Here is a 26,783-nt window from a genome sequence, read left to right as displayed (position 1 = left end):
GTTCGACTCCAAGTCAGGGCACATGCCTGGGTTTCCAGCTCGAACCCCAGTACGGGGTGTGCAAGAGGCAGCCGATCAATGATTCTCTCTCACCACTGATGTTTCTCTCTCTCTCCCCCTTCCTCTCTGAAATCAATAAAAAATATATTTAAAAAATAAAAAGAAAAGTAGGCTTTAGATGTATATAAGCCTAACAAAAAGTCCAAAGAATGACAAGGCAGCTATAAAACTAATGGAATTACAGGTCCTAGGCAAAAAACAACGCATCCAAAACAAATGTCCTAGAACAGTGAAGTATCTGAAAATCATGGAGCAAACTGAAGGAACTAGATGTATTTAGCCTAAAGAACATGAAAGGCAAACATCTGAGCAGTTTGCAAAGACAGGGTGGGACAAAAGTAGGTTTACAGTTGTTCACATGGAAAATAATACAATAATTAATAAATGATAATACAAGAATAACTCATAACTTTATACCTACTTTTGGCCCATCCTGTATTTGATAGTCTGAGTAATATCTGAATAAGAAGTCTGTGCTTCTCAAACTGTGATAAAGGAATCACTTTTTTCCAGTCCTTACAGTCACATAAAATACAGTAACAATAGCAAGACAATGGAAAATTGCTATTAAAATGTCTAAATGCTTAGTCTCAGTTTCTGTACTTAAGTCACTGTGAACAGGTAAACAAGTCATGGCCCCTGTTTGAGTAGTTTTATTCCATCTGTACTAGAAAAAAGTAGTAAGTAAAAGGGAACCATTTTATGGGGAGTTAAATTTCAGCTTGAATGCCTAGCAAATACATGTGTCCAATACTGGAATGGCTCAGAGCACTAATCTCCTTGGAGAGGTTTTTAGAGAAAAAATTTGTGTCACATAACCTGTAAAATGGATTGCTACACTGGAAGGGTGATTAGGTTAAGTCATTGTAGAATCTCTCTAGCCTTTATGCTTCTGAGAGGCCAATCAAAAGCAAACACATACATAAAATCCTTAAAGTAGCCAATAAAAATAAAAGCATACTTAGAAAATCAGTTGTGATGTATTAGAACATATGTGAAAAGGAAAAAGATGGAAAAAGGACAAAACACTATGTAAACCATAATTAAGAAACCTTAAATATGTGAGATTTATTAATAAAGGACCACTGTTTTCCTTTTTAACTCATTACTATGTAAATACATTCTGGTTGCCCCTTCAAAGTTTAAAACAGTCCTCACTACTCAAACCACAAAACAAGGATTAATTTTAAGAAATATTGAGGAACACCACTGCAATCTTAAATTCTCACCTCTGAGTAACCATCAACCACCGAAAGGTTTACCCATATAGCCTCTGCACCTATCTTGAGACCCTGACCTAACTGTACTATTGGCATGAACAATATTAGCCCTTTCTGGTTAAATCATTCACTTTCTATTGGTAACTACTTAAATGAGTCTGTCCTTCCCAACTGCAGTCTTAAGGAAATAGAAACATGTACTCCCCATATTATTTCATGATCAATAGCAATTTCACACTTTCAACCATAAACGTTAAACAGTTGCAAAGTATTCAGCCAAAAGCTATTGCTATTACCTCCTTTCTGTACCCCCTCAGTCCTCCTCCAAATCCACCCTCTGTAGAAACTGACCTAATGGCCACCAACTATTATCAACTTGTAGTTTGTTGAGGGCTCTTAGGTACAGATATTACACAGTAGTCTATAATATCTTGTAAGAACAAAGGTGGCACCTAAATCAGGTGTCTTCACTAATTACCATATGCACATACATCATTTCTCTAGAATTATAAACGGATATCCTTAGAAGAAAGACTTCTATAAATGCAATTCACATTGTTGTATTTTAAATTTTTTTTCATAGTGAATTTGGTACACTATTTTCTAAATTTCTGATCTAAAATACCACCGATAATGAACAACCCATCTTTTAAAAAAGAGCAAGTATCAATAGTGATATCAATAAATTAAAATATAAAACAATGAGAGCAAAGAGTGGGAATAGTTAAACACACAGAAAAAGAATAGCAGGTAAGTTAAAGTGATAGAAAAAAAGGAAAATTTATCCCTCAACATTGAGTTTTTAAATCAAAGAAAACAAATCCAAAGTAAAAATCACCATATGCTTGCCAGCTTTCTTTTAAAATCAGACTCAAAACCTATGAATAGACTCACATTTAACATGAGTACTTAATTTGTTACACTTTGAAATTTTCCTGGAATGTTAAGAAATCACCTGCAATGAGCCCTTTTCCACAAGTTCTTTCAGAGGCATGAAGACTTTAAACATTTTTAAGTATGAACTCCAAAATAAATTCTCAATTCTGAGAAACATTTGAAAATCACCTGTTTTGCCTCTCAGTATTCTGTAGCTCCCTGTGGTCCCTTTTCAGATGTTTGGTCAAAGATGTAAAGTATTCTTTTAAAAGATTCTGGAAAGGTTGTTGTTTCTCTGGACTAATTATCTCACTAGGAGGAAAAGTCAAATTAAACTTCTCTGCAGCACTCTTTACTTTCCTTGGTATAAGTCCAGCAATATCATCTCCACAATGTCGACAAAAACTAATCACCACAGAAACATGAGTATGTGATTCCCGATCAGCATTAATAATATTTTTAAGCTGTTCATAGATTAAAGAAAGACCTTCCTTGTCAGTGAAAATCCCAACTATTGTCAATTCCGCAATAAAACGTAAATCAGTTCTTAATTTGGTAATGTTAGGTGTTTTTTCTTCTTTCCTTGCTTCAAAATGTTTTTTCCAAACCTGCAGAAGTGATGGAGCAAAGTCGACATAGCGCTGGTGAAACAGAGAGCATAAGTGCACAGCACAATTCACATCAGATATTTTTAGCTTTGCTTCCACAATAGAAGCTACAGCTTCTGCAATGTATTTACTTAAATTTAGGCCACTAAAATCATGGGACAAGGAGTCTCGCTGTTGTTCCGTGATAGTTTTTAGTTTCTTGACAAAAGCGGTATTTTTCTTCAAACTTGAGTCTAGTCGGCTAAAGAAATTTTCCTCTGGTCGGTTGTCTGGAGCATTTTGGTTTTTGCTACGAAGTTCCTTTCTTAACTGATGTCGTTCCCATGCTTCCTGATGAAGCTGAAGAGATTCCTCTTTCTCTCTATATAAAAAAAAAAGCAAACAAGTAAAATACCCTGTTTACTTCAAAGCATCACTGCCAAAACCCATAAAGGTGAAAGTCAATGAAAAAGTAATCACATAAGCATCACAATCTTATAAGAACAAAAAATGCAAAAGGCCCTTTCACTACTTTTAAAGGTATTTTATTAATGACTTAAGATAATAAGAACTCTGTACTGATAATACGATATATGGTATAGGAGATGTTTTAAATAACTAAATTAAAAATCAGTCTGCCAACTGGTAAGCTAAATGGATAAAGCACTTTTATTTGGCATTTATACCTTAATAAAGCTGACAAAAATAAACAGATAAAACACATGATGCTTAATATGAAAAATCCTCCTATATTATAAAAGCATAGTATGCAAATTGTCCCCTCGAAAAGGAGATCGTCCAGGAGTTCGACCAAGGGGCAGGGCTGGCCTGGGGAAGGGAGGAAGGCCCCAGTCAGCAGCGGCAATGGCAGGCAGCCGGGGAAGGGAAGGAGTCCCCAGCAGCCACTAGGGACCCTATCAGTGCACCAATTTTGTGCACTGGACCTCTAGGATATAATAAAAGGCTAATATGCAAATTGTCTCCTCGGGAGTTCAACCGACTGGGAGTTCGACCACTCGCTATAACATGCGCTGACCACCAGGGGATGGCATGGAATGAAGGCAGGCCCTGGCCGGCAGCGGTAGCTGGGGTAAGAAAGGCCCCTTGTGCCCTGATCGCCGGCCAGGCCTAGGGATCCTACCTGTGCACGAATTTTGTGCACCAAGCCTCTAGTATAAAATATGCTTGCTAAGGATAAAAAACCTAAAACTGCCCTCACTGGTGTTGCTCAGTGGTCAGAGCATTGGTCTGTGCACCAAAGAGTCTCAGGTTCAGTTCCCAGTCAAGGACACATACCTGGATTGCAGGTTCTCAATGCCCAGCTCCAGTTGGGGCTGTGCAGGAGGCAACCAATCGATGTCTCTTACATCACATCAATGTCTGCCTCTCTCTCTACCTCTACTCTTCTCTCTTTCCTCCCTCTTACCCCCTCCCTCCCTTCCACTCTCTGTGGAAAAATTTCCTTGGGTGAGAATTAACAAAATACATTAAAAATGTTTATTCGGGAGGAGAAACCAAGATGGTGGCATAGGTAAACACCTAAACTGCTGCCTCGCACAACAATTTCAAAACTACAACTAAAAGAAAAAATGGACATCATCCAGAACCACATGAAGGCTGGCTGAGTGGAAATTCTACAACTAGAAGGAAAGAGAAAAGCACAATGAGACTCAGAGGAGCTGCAGGAGGCAGAGGTACTGAGGCGCGAGCGCGGAGAGGACTGGCAACTGAGTGTGCGGCTGGCTTTCTCAAGCGTGAGGGAGACAAAAGCTCCTGACTGCGATGAACTCCAGTTCCGGAGAGACTCTGGGGACCCAGACTCATACAGGCTGAAACTGGACTGTCAGGAAAGAGAAAAGCACTCTGAGACTCAGAGGAACTGCGGAAGGCACAGGTACCGAGGCGCGCACGCGAAGAGGGCGGGCAACTGAGCACGTGGCTGGCTTTCTCAAGCAGGAGGGAGACAAAAGCTCCTGACTGAACTGAATTCCAGTTCTGAGAGAGACTCTGGGGACCCAGACTCATTTGGGGAGAAACTGGACTGTCTCGCAGCAGGCGGAACTTGAGGGCAGCTTTCTCTCAGAGGTGCTTGCAGCGATTACCATGGGACACTGAGACACAGGGGCCTATTAGGGCAGGGTTGATGGGAAGCCAATGCTGTCTGCTCCGCCCTGAGACTCTGCCCCATCCAAGCTGAGCACAGAGGCTTTTGCAAGTCTTGTCTCAAAAGGTGTCTCCAGCACAGAAGTTCTCCCAGCATAGACACAGCTGATCCTCACGGCCAATTGGCCTGGAGGTCAATTCCTCCCAGTGATACCAACAACAATCAAGGCTTAACTACAACAAGGCTGTGCACACAGTCCACAAAGGAGTGCACCAAGAGTGTTCACCTCAGGTAACTGGGGAGGCTGAGCCACTGGGCCCTATAGGACACCTAGTGCACAAAGCCACTATATCAACTCGGGGAAGCAGCCAAAATGTGGAGACAAAGAAACAGATCACAGATGAAAGAAATGGAGGAAAGCAAACGACTGGATATAGAGTTCAAAACCACAGTTATAAGGTTTTTCAAGAATTTTCTAGAAAAGGCCGATAAATTTAGCGAGACCCTCGAGGATATGAAAAAGGACCAACTAGAAATTAAGCATACACTGACTGAAATAAAAAAACAAAATACAGAGATCTAACAGCAGACTAGAGGATCGCAAGAATCAAGTCAAAGATTTGAAATACAAAGAAGCAAAAAACACTCAACCGGAAAAGCAAAAAGAAAAAAGAATCCAAAAATATGAAGATAGTGTAAGGAGCCTCTGGGACAACTTCAAGTGTAACAACATCCGAATTATGGGGGTGCCAGAAGAAGAGAGAGAGCAAGATACTGAAAACCTATTTGAAGAAATAATGACCGAAAACTTCCCCCACCTGGTGAAAGAAATAGACTTACAAGTCCAGGAAGCGCACAGAACCCCAAACAAAAGGAATCCAAAGAGGACCACACCAAGACACATCATCATTAAAATGCCAAGAGCAAAAGACAGAGAGAATCTTAAAAGCAGCAAGACAAAAACAGTTAGTTACCTACAAGGGACTGTCCGCTGATTGCTCAACAGAAACTATGCAGGCCAGATGGGAGTGGCAAGAAATATTCAAAGTGATCAACAGCAAGAACCTACAACCAAGATTACTCTACCCAGCAAAGCTATCATTCAGAATTGAAGGTCAGATAAAGAGCTTCACAGATAAGAAAAAGCTAAAGGAGTTCATCACCACCAAACCAGTATTATATGAAATGCTGAAAGGTATTCTTTAAGAAGAGGAAGAAGAAGAAAAAGGTAAAGATAAAAATTATGAACAACAAATACATATCTATCAACAAATGAAGCTAAAAATCAAGTGAATAAAAAATCTGATGAACAGAATAAACTGGTGAATATAATAAAATCAGGGGCATAGAAAGGGAGTGGACTGACAATTCTCGGGGGGAAAGGGATGTGGCGGGTGTGGGAAGAAACTGGACAAAAATCGTACACCTATGGATGAGGACAGTGAGGAGGGTAAGGGCAGAGGTTGGGGTGGGAACTGGGTGGAGGGGAGCTATGGGGGGAAAAGAGGAACAATTGTAATAATCTGAACAATAAAGATTAAATTTTAAAAAAAGAAAAAGAAAAACACACACACACACACAAAAAAAATACTTTTTCGTATTTAAGCATTAACCAAACCTTTAATTAAGTACCTTGCTCCATTTGGGTCTTAAAATTCAAGTGTAACTTTAAAAATTTGGAAAGGAACTAGAAGAAAATTATATGGTAAAAGCCCTACAAACTCAGTTTATCCTGAAAAGAATAGTTAAAAACAAATCTACCTATATTTCTAATAAAAAGATGAAATGTGTTTAAATTGCAGAAATAGTAAAATAGCTTGGGCAGGAGTGGAAGAGTGGGGATAATCTGACTTTGAGGTTTCTAAGATACCAAAATACGTAACTTTTAAATACTTATTCCTTAAAAAGTAGATTTTCATCTTCCTGAGATAACTATCCTTGAGCTACCTGTAATTCTGATTTTTTTCCCCACTACAAGCCACAATGTTAACAAAAGTTGCATCCATCACTGGGAACAGGGATATGTGAACATTTCTTGGAAGTCTCCCAGCCACACACAAACACAGGATTAATAATGAGTATACTTTAAGAAACTATAACTTGAGCAGGAGTACAGCATATATTTGCATTAAGTAACTGAATTTTCATCAGCATTAAAAATACTTTAAGATATAGAATGAAATACATACAGGTAAAATGATGTGATCTTTTAAAATACTCCATGGGAACCCTGGCCGGTGGGTTAAGTGGTTAGAGCATCAACCCTCAAACCCAAGGGTCACAGGTTCAGTTCCGGTCAAGGGCAATCAAAGGGGGGTCAAGGGCATGTATCTGGATTGTAGGTTCCCCACCCTGGTTGAAGCATGTGTGGGAGGCAACCTATTGATGTGGCTCTCTCACATCAATGTTTCTCTCCCCTCTCTCTCCCCCTTTCTCCTCCCTTCCACTCTCTCTAAAGTCAATGGAAAAAATATCCTCCAGAGAGGATTAACAAACAAACAAACAAAAAATACTATGGGGGGGGGGAGTACATAATTGTTGGTGCTGCACAGATCGGGGTGCTGGGGAGGGAGTATTGGTTCATTATTCCATTCTACTTTTGCATATGGTTGAACTTTTCCAAAAACGAAGTTGGGTTTTTGGTTGTTGTTTTAAGCTCTTTGTATTTGAGGGGAGAGGGAACAAAAGTTACAGTGGAACTAAATAGCTTTGTGAATTTTTAAAGAAAAGGAAAATATAAAATAAGCAAGAAGCACCACCAGTGTGGCTCAGTGGTTGAGCGTGGACCCATGAACCAGGAGATTAAGGCACATGCCCAAGTTGCGGGCTCAATCCCCAGTAGGTGGCATGCAGGAGACAGCCTATTGATGATTCTCTCTCATCATTAATGATTTCTATCTCTCGCTCCCTCTCCCTTCCTCTCTCTGAAATCTTTAAAAAACTATTTTTAAAGAATTTGTTTTAAAAATAAAGGCAAGAAACTCTCAAGAATCATGGTTCTGAATATTCCAAACCTAGAATACATTACTATTGCCTTCCAGACTTAAGGGTCAATTCCTCATTAAAAATAGAAGTACTGCCCTGGCAAGTGTAGCTCAGTTGATTGGCCGTGGTCCCATGCACTGAAAGGTTGCCGGTTTGATTCCTGATCGGGGCACATGCTCAGGTTGTGGGCTCCATCCCAGGTAGGGGGCAGGCAGGAGGCAGCCAATCAATGCTCTCACATCAATATTTCTCTCTCCCTCTCCCTTCCTCTCTCTAAAAATCAATAAAAATCTTGTTTTTTAAAAAATAGAAGTACTGTACTGAAGAACTTTTGTAAGAAAGTAGATGGCTGAGCTACTCCAGAGATCCATAACAACTCATGTTTGCAAACAGCTACATATGTAAAGAGAAGAGCTCCTGCCATTCAATAACTGTCATTTGCGCTACATCCTAGTAGTCTTCCTATGAAGACTACCTCGTTTTTCACCATTTACTATATTATTTGCATAGATTTACAAGGTTAAAAATAAATTTAGGTAAAGGTAAGAATGGATGGCATTATAGAATTATACTTAAGGACAAAGGTTCAAATCCCAGTGCACCACTGTTTACTATGACCTCGGGCCAGTTACTTAACTTCTTTAACTTTTATTAATCTGTAATATAAGGATCATAAAACTTCATTAGAACTGTCTTAAGTATATGTACTGATACACTTCCTAGTGCTTAGCACATAGTAAGAACTCAACAAATAGCAGCCATTAAGAACTAAAGATTTTTCAACTTAAAAAGAGAATGTACCATAAAAAAATTGAAACTTTTAAAAAACAAATTAATTCAGATTACCCTCTATCTCAAAAAATACAAAGACTACTATTTAATTTAAAGAATTAAAGCACCATAGGCATGCCTCTAGTCAGTGAAACTAATAATATACAAGATATTCCCAACTCTTAAAAAACTGCACTCCCAAGTTTTATTTCAAATAATCACTTTTTCCAAATATTTCCACCTTCCCATTTCTCACATCATTAAAATAATGTTCTTACTTCAACTGGGCAGCTTCTTCCTCTTGCTGTCGTTTTGCCTGCTCTTCCTGCTTCTTTCTCTCTTCCTCTTCATGTTTCTTTTTTTCTTCTTCCTCTTTTTTCTTTAATTCCTCTTCTGCCTTTACCTTTTCTTCTTCTTTTTTCTTGCGTTCCTTGTCTTCTTTTTTTCTCTTATCTTCTTCCAGTTTCTTCTTTTTATCTTCAGGGACCTTAATAACCTCTTTCTTGGCAGGGAGCTTGATCTCGTCTTTTGGTTTCTCCCTGCTGCTCACTGGCCGCCTTTCACCACAATCTTTTTCCTTGTTGTTTAGCAAAGATTCTTTTTCTTCCATACTTGCCGGCTTTTTACGCTCAGCTGGCATTATGTTACCCAGGACAATCTGTAAGAGTAAAAGAATGTCAGTATTGTAGATGCAGTGACTTTTTTTAGCAATATGACACTATTGTTTTAAGCAGAACATATTAATGCAATTTGGCAATTGTGAGAGATTAAATAAATGCATGCAAAATGAATACTATTTCTGTGATAAAATAATTAGTCGCTTTCCACACTCTATGATTAGTTATGCCTATGTCTAAGTACTTTTTTATTAACAAAAAACTCAAACAGAAACAAAAGTAGAGAACACAATATAAGGAGCTTCAATATACTCAGCACCCTAATTCAATCATTATCAACTGCAAAATAACATATCATTTAATCATTAATATTTTAGTAATGCATCAGACAACATTTTGAATCAGTATTAACCCCAACATTTCACATCCTTTAAGAGATCCTAGTGACACTATTTCACATAATATTCAATAGAAGAATTTAAATTGGAGCATAAATCAGTTCTTGCCCCCTACAAATCAACTGACAAAATAGAGGACTCACAAATGTTACCTCATTCTTCTAACCTCGTGAAACTTTCAAATTCAAAAACTGTCAAGTATCTCAAATGAGACTAGACTTTTAATCTCTTCATTAACAATAGTCAAACTCATTTCTAAAAATAAATATCTCTACTTAAAATATAAATTTTTATGGACATTTCTCCATGTTTTAACTCCTAAATCATGTGAAAGTTGTATGAGGATATCAAAACATTTTCTATTTAACTTGCTAGTACTTTATTAAAAACTAAAGACTTACACAGTATTCTTAAATATTTTCAAATATAGGTTTTAAATTAAAGCAATAAAAACTATTTTATCAAACAAAACATTTGCAATAATAAGTATTTTATTACTTACTAACACACAAAGCATTTATTTCAGCACTCTAATAAAATGTTATCACAGAAAGACAACCCAGGCCAGCAGAAGCACTTGAGTAATTTTTGAAGGCACATGTCATTCTGTACCTTTTCTGTCACCTCTTCCTTCCCTTTTTTCTTTTATTCTCTTACTTTCCTCCATGTTAATCCAATTTAAGCTATCATTGCAATATGAAAGAGCATAACTTACACATGTGGCAAGACCGTGTTAACATTTATATTATCTGGAAAGTATAGTTATCAATTCTTACACCGCTTCAATTAAATACTCATCTTTAATGTGAAAATATTATGCCCTAAAGCAAGCAAACTTTTCAAGGAGGTAATACTAATAGCTACCACTCACTGGTCCATAGTAAACATACACTTTATCTCGTTTAATACTGAAATCTTTATGAGGTGGGTATTATTTTCCCTATTTTATAAATGCGTAAACTGAGACTTGACCAAGTAACCTGACCAAGGCCCCTATAGCTGGTGACAGAGATGGAATCTGATGAACCCATATTCTTAACCAAAGTTATTAAGAACCTTGAGAGTACTAAATGATGAGTTGGAAGACTTCATGATAGATATTAAGAAAAATCACAGATGTATCTCAGAGTAGAAAGAGTCCCTGATAATGATTAAGCAGTTTTTACATTACGTTTTTAAATTTTGGCAGATTCTACCTTAATAGTTCGGGGGCAAGTTAATTCTTAAGGTACCAATACAATCTTATTTATGATATTCATCATTATGTGTAAAAAATGTTTACAAAGAATTTGTATTTTTATATTAAGCATCAACAAACCACATTTCAGCAATACAAGGAATAAAATTAATAAATTTACAATTAATGTCTCATTTTTTAAGATAAAATTAGATAACAAATACTCTTGAAACATTAAAAAATTCACTTGAAATCTGACAAATTCATACAGGATAAAGGATTATCATTTATTAGCTCAACAAAGTCTCCCAAATGTTTGTGACTCTCTACAGTTTTCACTTTTTTAAATAAAATTTAAGTGCCTACTACACCAAACTGTAGTAAGCATTCATAAATTAGATACTGTTCTAGAGCATACTAAAACAGACTCTAAATAAGACCCTTAATTCTTGGTACTGGTATCTTCTTTGTATCATTTTATTCTTATATTACAAACATATACTCCAAGTATATACTTGCAACTAAATTTCAGTGAACAAAAAAATATGACAAGAATCTAAAGGTTCATGTAAAGGTATCAATGCAACATGTAAAAAAATAACATAGGCTTTGAAGTCAGTAAAACTTTAAGTGTGCATCCCAACTCTGTAACCTGGAAACTGGGCAACAACTTCTGAATCTCTTTATTAATAAAATGGAGATATTGCTACCTTTCTTAGAGACCTCTTAAACTTCTAACATAAAGGAGGCATTAATAAATATTTATATTCTCTCACACAGAACACTAAAATTCATTATGAGAGATTTTTAGAGTTAGGACTACTAGATTTTCATTTATTCCAGTTCTCAATTTTTACACTGAGGTGGCAACAGAAGAGTGACATGCCCAAGATTACACAACTAGTTTGCTGGTTGGGTCAAGTCTCACTGTCCAGTGCTCTGTTGCACTATATACCCTGACTCTAAGATTTAAAAAGCCAAATAAAGTAAATATACAAACAATATAATGTACATCAGTGTGTTTATATTATGCCAATTAAAAAAAATTAAACAGCATTAAATTACAGTTAATGAAATGCTAAACTTCTTTTAAATTATTTTAATAAATCCATGTTCAATAAAGAGCCAAATATTTTATCTAAAGTGTTTCAAAAAGTATTTCAACTAAAAACTAGAACTTCAAATAAATTCTACCTCAAAATAATAGATAAAAATTAGCAATCTTTTAATTAGAATTAGCTCTTACAAGTTATTTTACTGACTACAATTACATTCATACGGTCCTTAAAAGGAACCCATACTTTAAAACCACCTTTCTAGCTCCCAAAATAGTGTCTTGGCCCTTGGGCTTTGTTTTATTTGGTTTTCTAAATATATTCTGAACTTGCAAAAAAAAGTAAAACTACTTCACTAGTAAAGCAGGTACCATTACAGTGTACTGGGGGACAGAGTGCAGAGCAGGGGTGTTTGCCTTTTAAAAATACCATATGGACTCTGTATGAAATCACAATCAGACTGCTCTGAAAATACTCCAGAGTAAGAGAATGCTGCTTACCTTTTAATTCTGTGTTATTCAAATGTTCTAAGGGTGTAACAGCAAAGGGGCATTATTTACCAGACTTTGAAGTAAAGACCATCCTTAGTATAAAAGACTCAAAGTTTTTACAAATGTCACTGGTGTTCAAAAATGGTTCTCCTGATCAGCTGTACAATTTTTATAAACACCTACAAACTATGATAAATGAGAAGGGTGAGTTTCACTTTGGTCTGAAGCATCACTATGTACAAGTCCTAAAACAAGAGCTGAAGGTCCGGTCCAGTGTGTACCCTCAAGCCTATCAGCTGGCTCTGCTTGGCCAACCTGGAAACCAAATATCCTGTGATCATCTCCTTCAACAGTACTAACAAGAGTACCAGGAGCCATGGGATGAAGGCAAAGTGAAGATTCACCAGCTTACCAGACTAAAAAGAAGCAAAACATTTAATCTATGCCCACCATTCCTAAATACACCAAAACCCCTTCCCCTAAACACGCATATCCCACAAACCCCAGTTCTCGCTCCGTTCCCATACCTACCACGCTTCCCCGCCGTTAGTTCCCATCCAGTGGGTATCCACGGTCACCTTCGACTACCATCCTTGCCCCAACCCTAACTTCACACCCCACACTCCCTCACACCGAAGACCGAAACTCTCCGGCTGGTCTCCCTACTCCACATCCTCCCACACAAGCACCCTCCCCACTTCCTCGCCCTCGCCTCCCTCCCGGCTCCTAAAGAGCTTTCCCCAACCTCCCCCGCTCTACTCCACACCCCCAAACACCTTCACCCCGACACAGCAAGCTCCCCGCCTCCAGCCGCGAGGCCCAGCCCCGGCATGTGGGGCAGGCGCCCCTCATGCCTGCCCAGGGTCAGAGGCTCCGGCGTTGGTGGGAGCCTCCGAGAAAGAGGTCTGAGGAGGACGACGCTGGACCCGCGGTCCGTCTCCAGCTTGCCGCCCCCGGAGCGCTGGGGTGAGGAGTCGCCTCTTGGGTACCACAGGGAGTAGGAGTCCAGGCCGGTGCTCCTCAGACCCACTTCTCCCCGGTCGTTGGAGCGGAGGGGAAGGGGGTTCTCCGGGACTCACCTCGAGCCTGTTGTCAACATTAGCCCCGGGTTTCCCAGCACTAACTCCAGCTCGGGCTCTCCCCTCCCTTCCCCCCACCTATCTCGCAGCCGAGGGCCCGCCTTCCCTCAGCTCCCCCTCCTCCCTCCGCCCGCCCGCCCGCCCGCCACTCACCAGCGCGGACAGGCTGTGAGTGGGGGCGGGGCGGAGAGAGTGGAAAGGAAGAAGCTCTCTCCTAAATTGCCAGATCGAACACAGTTCGGATCGCCCATCCTCCAGCATACCGCTACCCTTAGCTTAGCTACGAGGTGGTAGATAGCGAGCAATGGCTCAGATAAGTGCCACACACTTATGGCTCGTTCGAATTGTCCACTTGATGAGAGGAGAAAAAAATTTTTTAGACAGGCAATCAATAGGACAGCCACAACCAGCACCTCGAGCCAGGACCCCAGCTGAGGGGAGGAGTGTTCCGAGAGCTGGAGGCAGGAAGTGGATTGGTCGCCAGGAAAGGGAAGGCGCCTGTATTGAAGATGCGCAAGCGCAGGCCTATGGGAGAGGGGAGAGGGAGGGGAAGCGAGAATGGGCGGGGCGGGACTAACTAGGAGGTAAGTAAGGGCGTGGAACAGTAGGAGAATTACGGAGCGCCGTGAAGGACAAGTTTGGCCACGTGATTCTCGTGGGACTTTCCTGGAGTAAATACAAGGAAGAGGTCTAAGAAGGGAAAGTTTGATTGTACTAATTCGAGGAATGAGGGTGAAGATTTAGGAAATTGGAAACTGGAGGAGCTAAGAATATAGCTGGTGAGGAAGGTAGGAGTTGGTTAGGAATGGGTCTAGATTTTAGAGTGACCTGGAGAAAGTACGAAAGTCCCGTGGGGAAATTTACAGGAGCAGTTTTAGGTGTTCGACATAGAAACACCTCAGCGTGAAGAATCAAGGCTCTTTCCATACAGGTTTTCTTTTTAAATATACTTTTATTGATTTCAGAGAGGAAGGCCGAGGAAGAGAAAGAGAGAAACTTTAATGATGAGAGAGGATGGAGTAGAACCGTGACCTTCTGTACCTTCTGGTTCATAGGTCCACGCTGAGCCACGCTGGCTGGGCTCCATACAGGCTTTAGAAAGTACCGGGTTCTAGCAAACAAATTTTAAAAATTACGATGGAATGACTTCCCTTTGTTAATTGAATTAAGTCATTGGAGTGTTGTTTTTAGTCTTGTCATTACTTCCAAATGCGAACCCAAGTCGACTCTTTAAAATGGTTTCATTTTATCCACACAACTTACTCTCTCTTAAATTACTAAATTTGTGCATCTGGCATCCGATTTTTATTGAAACAGTGCGAAGGTCTGCCAACATGATCTGACTAGGTGTTCGTACAGTCGGTGGGCTTTGGCTAGTCAGGAGCCAAAGAAACAAAGGTGCAAAACTGGTCTTGATTCTTTTTTTTTTTTAATTCTTTATTGTTTAAAGTATTACATGAGTCTCCTTTTTTCCCCCATTGACCGCTCACCTCCATCCCCTCACCCAAGCACAAGCCCTCACCTCCCACTTGCTGTCTGTGTCTATTGGTTTTGCTCATATGCATGCATATAAGTCCTTGGTTGATTCTTGCTTGAGTGCGGGGCCCCACCCGGTTTCCAGTCCCACAAAATGAGCTGCTATATTTGAGGCAAGTGTAGTTTTCCACTTATTCAGCTTCTGCCCATTTGCCTCTCTGTAGTGTTTTACTTCCCATTTATTCTTAGCAAATTGCCTCCCAAACTGAATGTTGATTCTTCCTGTACATATTTAAGTTTTAGTGTTTTTTTACACTACTAATAGGTTAATCATTGAAAGGGGAATAAAAGAGAAAGACAAATACTGCTGTCAGTACCATTGATAACTAAGAGAGAACTGTACCCAAACACTGGTGATAGCTACCCACATTTTAAATATATTTTTATTGATATTTAGAGAGAGGGGAAAGGTGAGGGAGAGAGAGATAGAAACATCAATGAGAAACAGCAACATTGGTTAGCTGCCTCCAGCACGCTTCCTATCCCTGCTGGGAATGTGCCCTGACCAGGAATCTAATTGGTGACCTCTTGGTGCATGGGTGGATGCTCAACCACTGAGCCACACCATCCAGGCACCACCCACATTTTTAAGTTTTTTTTCCCCATTTTGTCTGACTAACTTAGCATTTACCCCAGTGATTGATAAATAAGTCCCTCTTATCCTCGATTAAGTCAATCTTTGCATTTCATCAGGTGTTGGAAGAGGGCATTTTTATTGAGCATTTGTTATTTTACATGTGTTATTTTAACTAATAATCACAATAATTCAGTAAATATTATGATCCCTATTTATAGAAACTGAATCATAGAAAGACTAAGTAATTTACTCGAGATCACAAAACTAGTAAGCATATTATCTAGTAGTACTATATTCAAATCTAACTCTAAAAACGCAAGTTCTTTCTGATATATTCCACTGCCTTTATGTAGGCTTTTACATTGACTGACAATGCTGGCAATCATTTTTTTTCCAAAGAAAGGATGTCAAGCTAGCCACCAAAACCCTTATGATGTAGCATATCATTGCAATTTGTAACTGGAAGAAAGACTGCTCTGAAGAAACCATCATTTTTGTATTTTGATAATATTCAAACTTGACTATTTTCTGAAACTACATTATATTAAGTTTTAAATGTTTAGCCGAAACCGGTTTGGCTCAGTGGATAGAGCGTCGGCCTGCGGACTGAAAGGTCCCGGGTTCGATTCCGGTCAAGGGCATATACCTTGGTTGGGGGCACATCCCAGTAGGAGGTGTGCAAGAGGCAGCTGATCGATGTTTCTCTCTCATCGATGTTTCTGACTATCTATCCTTCTTCCTTCCTCTCTGTAAAAAAATCAATAAAATATATTTTTTTAAAAAAATGTTTAGCCGAAACCGGTTTGGCTCAGTGGATAGAGCGTCGGCCTGCGGACTGAAAGGTCCCAGGTTCGATTCCGGTCAAGGGCACGTACCTTGGTTGCGGGCACATCCCCAGTAGGAGGTGTGCAGGAGGCAGCTGATCGATGTTTCTCTCTCATCGATGTTTCTAGCTCTCTATCCCTCACCTCTCTCTTCCTCTCTGTAAAATATCAATAAAATATATTAAAAAAAAATGTTTAGATATTTCATTATTTGAGAATATTCTCAAAATGTCCATTCTTGGATCTCTTACCCTTTAAGACAACATGGAGGGACCTGGAGTGAAATAAGCTAAGTGAAATAAGCCAGTCAGAGAAAGACAAATACCACATGATCTCACTCATATGTAGAATCTAATGAACAAAATAAACTGATAAACAGAGTGGATCCAGAGACATGGAAGCATGGAATAGACTGAGGAATCTCAGAGGAAAGGCGGGGGAGGCTGGATGGGTGGGAAGTGAACAACCAAAGACCTTGTATGCATAATATGCATAACCCATGTAGACAAAAAAAATGTCTATTCTTTTTGCCTGCTTCAATTCACAGAACTCTACCATGTAAAAAAAAGAAACAAAAAACATAAACATGAAAACTGCTATATATACATATATTTTTCTTTCATGTCATACTATTTTCTACTTAAAACCTGGTTATAATTCTGCTTCACAGAAGAAAGCAAACAGCAAGAAAAGAGATTATAATCATAGGGCATGACAAATGCTGAATGTAAAAAACAAAAACGGGCCTTATGTGAGATGGACTATATGGTCCTCTGCTGGGTGCCTGTTGTTAATATAAACAATTCTAGCTGTGTTTTTAAAGCCAGTGTTGAGTTTAGCTAATTTAAACTAGGTTAAACTGGTTTTTTTAAAATATATTTTTATTGATTTCAGAGACGAAGGGGGAGAGAAAGAGAGAGAGAGAGAAACATCAGTGATGAGAGAGAATCACTGATAGGCTGCCTCCCACATGCCCCACACTAAGGATCAAGCCCACAACCCCAGGCATGTGCCCTGAACGGGAATTGAACTGTGACCTTCTGGTTCATAGGTCGTCGCTGAACCACTGAGCCATGCCAGCCGGGCCTACCTGTTTTTTCAAGCAGCCATCTCTTTACGGAATATCTCTGGTGGAAATTTTTCAACAACTTGACCTCTGTCTCTTACTAACAGTTTCTGAAATGAATGTGCTGAGCTGTATCCATTCAATAAGAAATCTAAGTGTAGTCCTGGTTGGCATGGCTCAGTGGTTAGAGTGTCGACCTGCAAACTGGAGGGTCTCGGATTAAATTCCCGGTCAAGGCCACATACCTGAGTTGCAGATTTGATCTCTCAGTGCACCTATGGGAGGCAAACCAATCGATGTGTCTCTATCACATTAATGTTTCTCTCTCTCCCTCTACTCTACCTTCCACTCTCTGTAAGAAGCAATGGAATAAATATCCTCACTTCTCGGGTGAGGATAAAAAAAAAGAAATCTAAGTGTTGAGGGTACATTAAAACAAATGTAAATGTTAAGTATATGAAACATATACTAGCTATCAAACTATATTGAAATTTCTCATGGAATTGTAAGATTGAAAATCAGTTTACTGGGGTGGGGGGGGGGCAATGGTAAGATATGTACACATACAATACCTTAATAAAAAATTTGAAAAAAAAAATCAGTTTACTAACTCCAGCTTCTATTAATTTCACCAAAAGAGAAGTGAGGCATTGTGGGGTTAATTTTTTTTTTTAATAAGCAAATTAAAAAGTTAAATGGCCCTGGCCGGAGAGCTCAGTTGATTAGAGCGAGGTCCCCATATGCCAAGGTTGAGGATTTGATCCCCGATACAAGAATCAACCAATGAATACATAAATAAGTGAAACAACAAATTGATGTTTCTCTCTCCTTTCTTCTTTCTCTAAATCAATAAATAAAAAAATATTTAAATAGGTTATTTATTCAAAATTTAAATAATAAAATAAAATGTTAAACAATAAATGCTGCAGAGAAAATAAACAGGGAAATATGGAGAGGAACAGGCAAGAGAAGAATGCGGCTATTGCAGAGTGATCAGGAAAGTCCTCTTTATTGGTGCAAAATTTTGTCTAAAACCTGAAGAATTAGAAGGTCCCAGTTATCCAACTACAGATATCAAATAGGTAGTTGGAAATCAGAAGAGAATTTTGGCCTAGAGATGACATCAGAGCATCATCAACATAGCTAGTATTTAAAGCCATAAGAAAAAAAGATCGCCCAACTGGTGTGACTCAGTGATTGAGCGTCAACCTATGAACCAGGAGGTCCTGGTTGGATTCCAGGTTAGGGCACATGCTCGGAGTTGAGGGCTCAATCCCCAGTGTGGGACATGCAGGAGGCAGCCAATCAATGATTCTATTTCTCTTTTCCTCTCTCTTCCTCTCTGAAATCAATAAAATTTATTTTTTTAAAAAAGGAGATCACTAAAGAAAATATAAATAGAAAATAGGGTCCAATACTGAGCCCTGAGAAACTAACAAATAGAAAGGTTAGGTCTCTAAAAATGTCCGTGAGTAAGGAAATCGAAAACCTGGAGAGTATAGTGTTATGTAAGCCAAGAAAAGACATCCTTCAGGAAAGAGAAAGTGATTAACTGTTTCAAATATTGCCGAGACAAGTGCTAATTGAATTAACCTCATAAGGATCAATATTGACTTTGTAGGAGGCAGTTCAGTGAAGTATTTTGGGACAGATTGGTATCTGAGAAATTTTATGGTGAAGAGCAGCAGAAAAATATAATTCTAGTAGAATGTGAGTTCAGGGAGGTCTTGTTTGTATCTTTTTATATCTTTTTAGCATTTAATGATAGATATAGAGAATGTATACTAATGGGAATGATCCAATAGTGAGGGAATATTAATGACATAGGAGAGAGGAAAAACGATAATATAGAAGCAAAATACTTCTGGCAGTGAGAAGGAATGGAATCTAAGGGACAAGGGAAAGAGTGCCTTTGAGAGAAGCAGGGGCATTTCTACATGATATCAAGAGAGAAGACAAAGAAGATGGAGGCTTGTACAGATTGGCAAATAGATTTGGTGGGGGAGGGACTATAAAGGACAACCTTCTTGATTGGTCCTATTTTTCTCAGTAAAATTGGAGGCATGTCAGCAACTAAGCTGAGGGAGAGACTGTGGAAGGTTTGAAAAAACAGGACAAAGTATGAAAGAAACACCTTGAAGAGTGTGAACATAGTGGAGAGGTATAGTAATGGTTACCAGGTCATGCTGGAAGCTACTTGAGGTTTGTGGTATGAAATGAAAGTAAAACCATCCAGCTTACATATGCCAGTTTCTCCAATTAGGTTTTTTTTGTTTGTTTCTCTCTTTTTTAATATGTGTTGATTTTAGAGAAAGAGGAAGAATAGTAGTTTTTCATAGGGTTTTGTGGATAGTAAACAAGGTAATTCAAATAAAATCACTTAACACAGAGTTCATAGTATGTGCTGTGTTAGCTATTACCAAATCATTTTTGAAACAATAAACACAATTTAAGTGGCTTTGCAATTTGAATAAATGGTGCTTCAAAACAGCCCTTTCTTTGTCCTAACACTGGTGTGAAAACAGGGCACCTGAAAACTTTTACTCCAGCATTATAAATTTTGCTAAGACAATGAACTTTATTTTTTATTTTTTTTTAATTTAATACATTTTTATTGTTCATATTATTACAATTGTTCCTCTTTTTCCCCCCATAGCTTCCCTCCACCCGGTTCCCACCCCACCCTCTGCCCTTACCACACCGCCACTATTCTCATCCATAGGTGTGCGATTTTTGTCCATTCTCTTCCCGCACCCCCCACACCCCTTTCCCCCCGAGAATTGTCAGTACACTCCCTTTCTATGCCCCTGATTCTATTATATTCACCAGTTTATTCTGTTCATCAGATTTTTAATTCACTTGATTTTTAGCTTCACTTGTTGATAGATATGTATTTGTTGTTCATAATTTTTATCTTTACCTATTTCTTCTTCTTCCTCTTCTTAAAGAGTACCTTTCAGCATTTCATATAATACTGGTTTTGTGGTGATGAACTCCTTTAGCTTTTCCTTATCTGTGAAGCTCTTTATCTGACCTTCAATTCTGAATGATAGCTTTGCTGGGTAGAGTAATCTTGGTTGTAGGTTCTTGATATTGATCACTTGTTGAATATTTCTTGCCATTCCCATCTGGCCTGCATAGTTTCTGTTGAGAAATCAGCTGACAGCCGTATGGGTGCTCCCTTGTAGGTAATTAACTGTTTTTGTCTTGCTGCTTTTAAGATTCTCTCTGTCTTTTGCTCTTGGCATTTTAATGATGATGTGTCTTGGTGTGGTCCTCTTTGGATTCCTTTTGTTTGGGGTTCTGTGCGCTTCCTGGACTTGTAAGTCTATTTCTTTCACCAGGTGGGGGAAGTTTTCGGTCATTATTTCTTCAAATAGGTTTTCAGTATCTTGCTCTCTCTCTTCTTCTGGCACCCCCATAATTCGGATGTTGGTACGCTTGAGGTTGTCCCTGAGGCTCCTTACACTATCTTCAAATTTTTGGATTCTTTTTGCTTTTCTGGTTGAGTGTTTTTTGCTTCTTTGTATTTCAAATCTTTGACTTGATTCTTGCGATCCTCTAGTCTGCTGTTAGGTCTCTGTATAATATTTTTTATTTCAGTCAGTGTATGTTTAATTTCTAGTTGGTCTTTTTTCATATCCTCGAGGGTCTTGCTAAATTTATTGGCCTTTTCTAGAAAATTCTTGAAAACCCTTATAACTGTGGTTTTGAACTCTATATCCAGTTGATTACTTTCCTCCATTTCTTTCATTTGTGATCTGTTTCTTTGTCTCTGCATTTTTGCTGCTTCCCTGAGTTGGTAGAGTAGCTTTGTGTGCTAGGTGTCCTATAGGGCCCAGTGGCTCAGCCTCCCCAGTTACCTGAGGTGAACACTCTTGGTGCACTCCTTTGTGGACTGTGTGCACAGCCTTGTTGTAGTTAAGCCTTGATTGTTGTTGGTATCACTGGGAGGAATTGACCTCCAGGCCAATTGACTGTGAGGATCAGCTGTGTCTATGCCGGAGAACTTCTGTGCTGGAGACACTCTTATGAGACAAGACTTGCAAAATTACAAAAGCCTCTGTGCTCAGCTTGGATAGGGCGAGTCTCAGGGCAGAGCACACAGCCTTGGCTTCCCATCAGCCCTGCCCTATGAGGCCTCTGGGTCTAAGTGTCCCTCGGTAAGGCCGCCCTTGAGTTCCGCCCGCTGCCAGACAGTTCAGTTTCTCCCAGAATGAGTCAGGGTTCCCAGAGTCTCGCCCAGAACTGGAGTTCAGCACAGTTGGGAGCTTCCATCTCCCTCCCGCTTGAGAAAGCCAGCCATGCACTCATCCGCCAGTCTTCTCCACGTGTGTGTTTCCGTACCTCAGCCTTTTGCAGCTCCTCTGAGTCTCCGTGTGCTTTTCTCTTTCCTTCTAGTTGTAGAATTTCCACTCAGCTAGCTTTCCTGTGGTTCTGGATGATGTCTGTTTTGTCTTTTAGTTGTAGTTTTGAAATTGTTGTGCGAGGCAGCAGTTTAGGTTTTTACCTATGCCACCATCTTGGTTTCTCTTCACATTTTTTCTTTTTTTTTTTTAATATATTTTATTGATATTTTACAGAGAGGAAGGGAGAGAGATAGAGAGCTAGAAACATCGATGAGAGAGAAACATCGATCAGCTGCCTCCTGCACACCTCCCACTGGGGATGTGCCCACAACCAACGTACATGCCCCTGACCGGAATCGAACCCGGGACCCTTCAGTCCGCAGGCCGATGCTCTATCCACTGAGCCAAACCGGTTTCGGCGGCTCTCTTCACATTTTTTCAAGACAATGAACTTTAAAATGAATATCTATCCTATATAATAAAAGAGAAACATGTAAATTGACCATACCTCCTCTACGCTCACCAGCCAATCAGGAGTGAGTATGCAAATTAACCCAACAAAGATGTTGGGTTTATTTGCATACACAGGCGCCAGGTGGAGAGCAGAGCAGGAGAGCTGGTGGCTTGGAGGACTTGGCAGAGTGGGAGGCCGTGGGACAGAGACAGAGCAGGAAGGGAAAACCAAGAATGCTGGGAGCACCAGGAATTCTGGGAATAGTAGTTCTGGTGGCAGCCCTAGGACTGGAAGCAGAAGCCTAGAGCTCGGGGAGCACCAGGAATGCTGGGAATCATAGTTCTGGTGGCAGACGGATCTCCTAGACACTAGAGCAAAGTGAGCCTGGAGCAAGTTACTGTTGCAGTGGGGGATGGAGGGAAAGCAAAGGTGAGAGACATAAGTAAAATCAGAGTGTCTAGGAAAAATTAAAGGGACGATATCCTAAAACTTCCTGGAAATCTCCACCAATGAAGCAAAGAAAAAAACATGCCTCTATTATTCTGTGAGCAACAAACCAAACTGAGTTGGGGTCTCACACAATTCGCTTATATGATTGCAAAGACAGACAGAAACTCCTGGATTGTAGAGGGCTTCCCTGAGGGCTCCCATATTGGAGAGGGTGCAGGTCAGGCTGAGGGACTCACCTCCTGTGCATGAATCTTTGTGCACCGGGCCCCTAGTATTCATATAAAAGCCTAAGCAACTGGAACGACCAGTCGCTATGATGTGCTCTGACCACCAGGGGGCAGATGCTCAATGCAGGAGCTGTTCCCTGATGGTCAGTGCGCTCCCACAGCCAACCTCCCCCAGCTGGCCAACCTCCTGCGGTCCCTGCTGGCACCTGGACTGGGACAGGGAACCGGAGGTGGGTGGTCCCATTCCCAGGGGGGCCAAAGGCTGGCTCCCTCTGGTGCCCAACCTCCGATGCCCCATCCCTCCCCCTGGCCAGCAAGCCCCGATCAGCTCGCTGTCCCCCACTGCAGTGGTGGTGTGGTGGTGAGTGAAGGAGAAAAGGGGGAGGCAGGGAACCTCATGGTGGCGGGGTGCTGACAATGTCGGCATCCAGCATCCATTCCTTCTGCACCCAGCCCGGTGACCATTGCCTCCTCTCCGGCCCGGCCCGATCGGCCTGGCTCCCATTGGCCCTGATCGCCAGCTAGGCCTAGGGACCTGACCCATGCATGAATTTCGTGCACCAGGCCTCTACTTAATAAAAAGTGAAAAGTCACATTGCTGCTTATAATTTTATTTATCATTTAGAGGCCCAGTGCATGAAATTGTGCACTCAGTGGGGCTGGGGGTGTCCCTCAACCTGGCCTGTGTCCTCTCACATTCCAGGAGTCTTCAGGGGATGTTCGACTGAAGGCTTAGGCCCGCTCCCCATGGCAGTCGGACATCCTTAGAGCTGCACTCAGGGCTACTGGCTGAGTGGCGCTTCCCCTGTGGGAATGCACTGACCACCAGGGGGAAGCTTCTGCATTGAGCATGTGCCCCCTGGTGGTCAATGCACATCCTAGCAAGCAGTCCTTCTGCCGTTTGGTCGATTTGCATATTAGCCTTTTATTATATAGGATTTAATTATCTTACAATATTATTTGTCAATTATATATCAACTAGAGGCTGGGGGCACGGATTTGTGCACATTGAAAGGAAATTAATTGGAAGGTGGCCAGCAGGGTGGGACTGGGCGAGACAGGCCGACACGCCTTAGAGCCAACCTCCCATGGTCCCATCCCGGCCAGCCACACCTGGGGCGGTGCCCAGGCTCAAAGGGCATCTGTGGAGTGAGCAGGGTCCCTCCGGCAGGTGGGGTGCCTTGGCCTGGCCTGCAGGGATCAGGTCGAAACTGGCAGTCCAACATCCCCTGAGGGGTCCCAGACTGCGAGAGGGCACTCTGCAAAGTTGCTGTCGCTTGGCAGCTCCTGCGTTGAGCGTCTGTTCCCTGGTGGTCAGTGTGCATCATACCTACCAGCCAGTCACTTAGCCTTTTATATCCTATACTAGTGGCCCGGTGCACAAAATTCATGCACAGAGGGGGGGGTTTCCCTCAGCCCAGCCTGCACCCTCTCCAATCGGGGACCCCTTGGGGATGTCCAACTACCAGTTTAGGCCTGATCCCACAGGGGGTGAGATCAGGCAGGCAGAGGCAGTTGGGGGTGAGATCAGGCCGGCAGGGGAGGGCAGTTATGGGCAATCAGGCAGGCAGGCAGAGGGGTAAGGGGCAATCAGGCAAGCAGGCAGAGGCAGTTAGAGGCGATGAGGCAGGCAGGCAGGTGAGCAGTTAGGAGCCAGCGGTCCCAGATTTCGAGAGGGATGCCCATGACGTGCCAGGTATCCCCATTGGACACCACCGAGGTCTGGTAGGACAGCAGCTGCACGCCTGCCTCTGCCAGGAGCCCAATCATGGTAGGCAGCATGGTAGGGTTGGAGGGCTGAGCCTGGAACAGGAGCAGGGGCAGACCCCTGTGGAGAGGCACTTCTAGTCTGAAGGCAGCTCCGTTGAGTGCCTGTAGAACAGGTGTGGTGCCCTGGACAAAGCCCACAGCCTGGTAGGGAGCACTTGCCAGGGCCACGCTCAGGAAGCCTTCCCCGCATCCTTGCTCTCCTGGCACAGTCGGGTTATGGGAGGTGGTTACATTGAGGCCTGCCTCCTTCACAAGCAGCTTGGCGTTCACCAAGTTCACATCTGCATGATTAGAAGAGTCTTTGAGGAGGCCGACAGTGACTACGGGGCTCAGGCAGTTCCCGGCATTCTTCAGGGATAAGCCCTGTGTTACCACCTGGATTGTCCCTTTGGGGGACCCTGCCCAGGCTCGCATCAGAGTCCCCACAGCTTCTGCCATACTGATCCAAGGTTTGGTGTGCAGAAAGAAGGTGCTGGTAAGGGCCTGGGCATTCATGACTCCCACGAGGGCTCTCCCCTTCACCATGTCCACGAACTGAACAGCAATCTCCTCCTTGCAGCGGCTCTGAGCCTTGGTGCTGGCATCCAGGAGGGGGTAGCTGTTGACATTCTTGTGGTCCACCAAGGCATGGTCCCAAGGCGGCTCCTCCATGAACGCGTACAGTGCTGCGCCCGCACACTACCCCAACTGCAGGGCCTGGAGCAGGGCGCCCTCGTCCACAATCCTTCCATGGGCACAATTCACCACGCACACGCCCTTCTTGTACAGAACAAAGGTGCTGTCATTTAGCAGGCCTGTCGTGGAGGGCATGAGAGGGGTGTGCACAGTGATGAAGTCACAGAGGGGCCAGATCTCCTCCAGGGGCAGCTGCTGAACACCGAAGGATGCCGAGACCTCTGGTGAGACCATGGGGTCGTACCCTTCAGTCTTCGTTCCGAAGGACTGCATCCAAACAGCCACCTCTCTCCCGATCCTCCCCAGGCCAAGAATTACCAGGATCTTTCCATTCAACTCGGTTCCCATGAACTTCTTTCAGTCCCATTTGCCATCCTTCATTGCAGCCGTTGCCTGGGGAATCTGCCTGGCCTGACACATGATCATCCCACAGGTGAGCTCTGCAGCACTAAGACTGTTCTCATTGGGAGTGTTCATGACCAGGATGCCCTTCCTCGTGGCGGCTTCCAGATCCACGTTGTGCACGTCAGTGCTGGCCCTGCCCACCACCTGGAGCTTCTCTGCTGCGTTGATGACATCGGTGGTCAGCTTGGTGGCCGAGCGGACGATAAGGCCTTCACAGTCCTGCAGCTCGGTTATCAGCTCCTCTTTGCTCAAGTTCTGCTTCTCCACCACCTGCAGCTCTCCATCTTGTAGGATCTTCCAGCAGCAAGGGTCCAGGCTGTCACTGATGAGCACTTTCTGTAGATTTGCGAAGGCCATTGCTGGAGCTGGCCTCCAGATGCCGCTCTCCCTGGACAGAAATACCTCTAAGCCCCTAGATTTGGTTCTGATTGGTCAGTTTCTATGCCAGTCAGCATCAAAAGCTCCGCCTCCTAGGCAGCCATTGGTGCCTCACACTTCACTCAGATTTAGTTCTGATTGGTCAGTTTCCATGCCAGTCAACGTCTCTGGGCATATCAACGGGGCCTGATCAGAAAGGCGGGGCTGATCAGCAGCCCTGGTGGAGTCCTGGAGAGAAATGGAGGTGTGGCTGCTGGCCAGACTGGGAGAGAAAGAGAGAGGCAAGTGCTGGTCAAAAGCTGCCACCGAGGCCATGGATCAGTCCCTGCTTCTCTCTTCAGGCCTCTCTCTGGCTCTGATTCGCAGCCCCCTCAGCAGTCTGTGCTGGGGCACCCTGCCTGCAGCCAAAGGCAACCCAGCACTGACTTACGATCTGGTCGAGCTTCGGTCGTAAAGTCATTACACCCTGCCTCTTTATTATGGAGATAATAAAAGGCTAATATGCAAATTGTCCCCTCAGGAGTTCAACTGACTAGGAGTTTGACCACTCACTATGACGTGTGCTGACCACCAAGGGGTGGCATGAAACAAAAGGAAGGCCTTGGTTGGCAGCCAGTAGCCGGGGGAAGGAAGGCCCTGGCCAGCAGCCGGA

At 42.1% G+C, this 26,783-nt stretch overlaps 2 protein-coding genes across 7 annotated transcripts in view; both read right to left on the bottom strand.

Annotated features, from left to right (window-relative positions):
* The window catches only part of UPF2 (UPF2 regulator of nonsense mediated mRNA decay), a gene marked incomplete at its 3' end in the record, with an annotated part of 132,838 nt that extends 119,282 nt beyond the window's left edge, over window positions 1–13,556 (bottom strand). For 5 of the 6 annotated variants that reach the window (XM_080643568.1, XM_080643573.1, XM_080643570.1 and 2 more), the window contains exons 1-3: window positions 13,421–13,556; window positions 8,882–9,261; window positions 2,346–3,125 (exon numbers count right to left, since the gene is read on the bottom strand). In XM_080643568.1, the coding sequence (XP_080499694.1) occupies window positions 2,346–3,125; window positions 8,882–9,243 (1,142 nt within the window). In that variant the 5' untranslated portion in view covers window positions 9,244–9,261; window positions 13,421–13,556. Of the gene's footprint in view, window positions 1–2,345; window positions 3,126–8,881; window positions 9,262–12,872 lie in introns of all 6 variants that reach the window. The other variant, XM_080643569.1, reaches the window with a different exon arrangement.
* Window positions 13,557–14,033: 477 nt separating this feature from the next.
* Window positions 14,034–26,110, bottom strand: LOC308240618 (D-3-phosphoglycerate dehydrogenase-like; the record flags this gene model as incomplete). The annotated part of the gene is given in 4 exon segments (XM_080653945.1): window positions 14,034–14,110; window positions 24,586–25,351; window positions 25,355–25,705; window positions 25,709–26,110. Coding segments are annotated over 4 exon segments (1,596 nt in total).
* Window positions 26,111–26,783: the final 673 nt, after the last annotated feature.

Source organism: Plecotus auritus (assembly GCF_963455305.1).
Source record: "Plecotus auritus genome assembly, chromosome: 1".
NCBI lineage: Eukaryota > Metazoa > Chordata > Mammalia > Chiroptera > Vespertilionidae > Plecotus > Plecotus auritus.
This window is presented reverse-complemented; position numbering and strand designations above follow the sequence as displayed.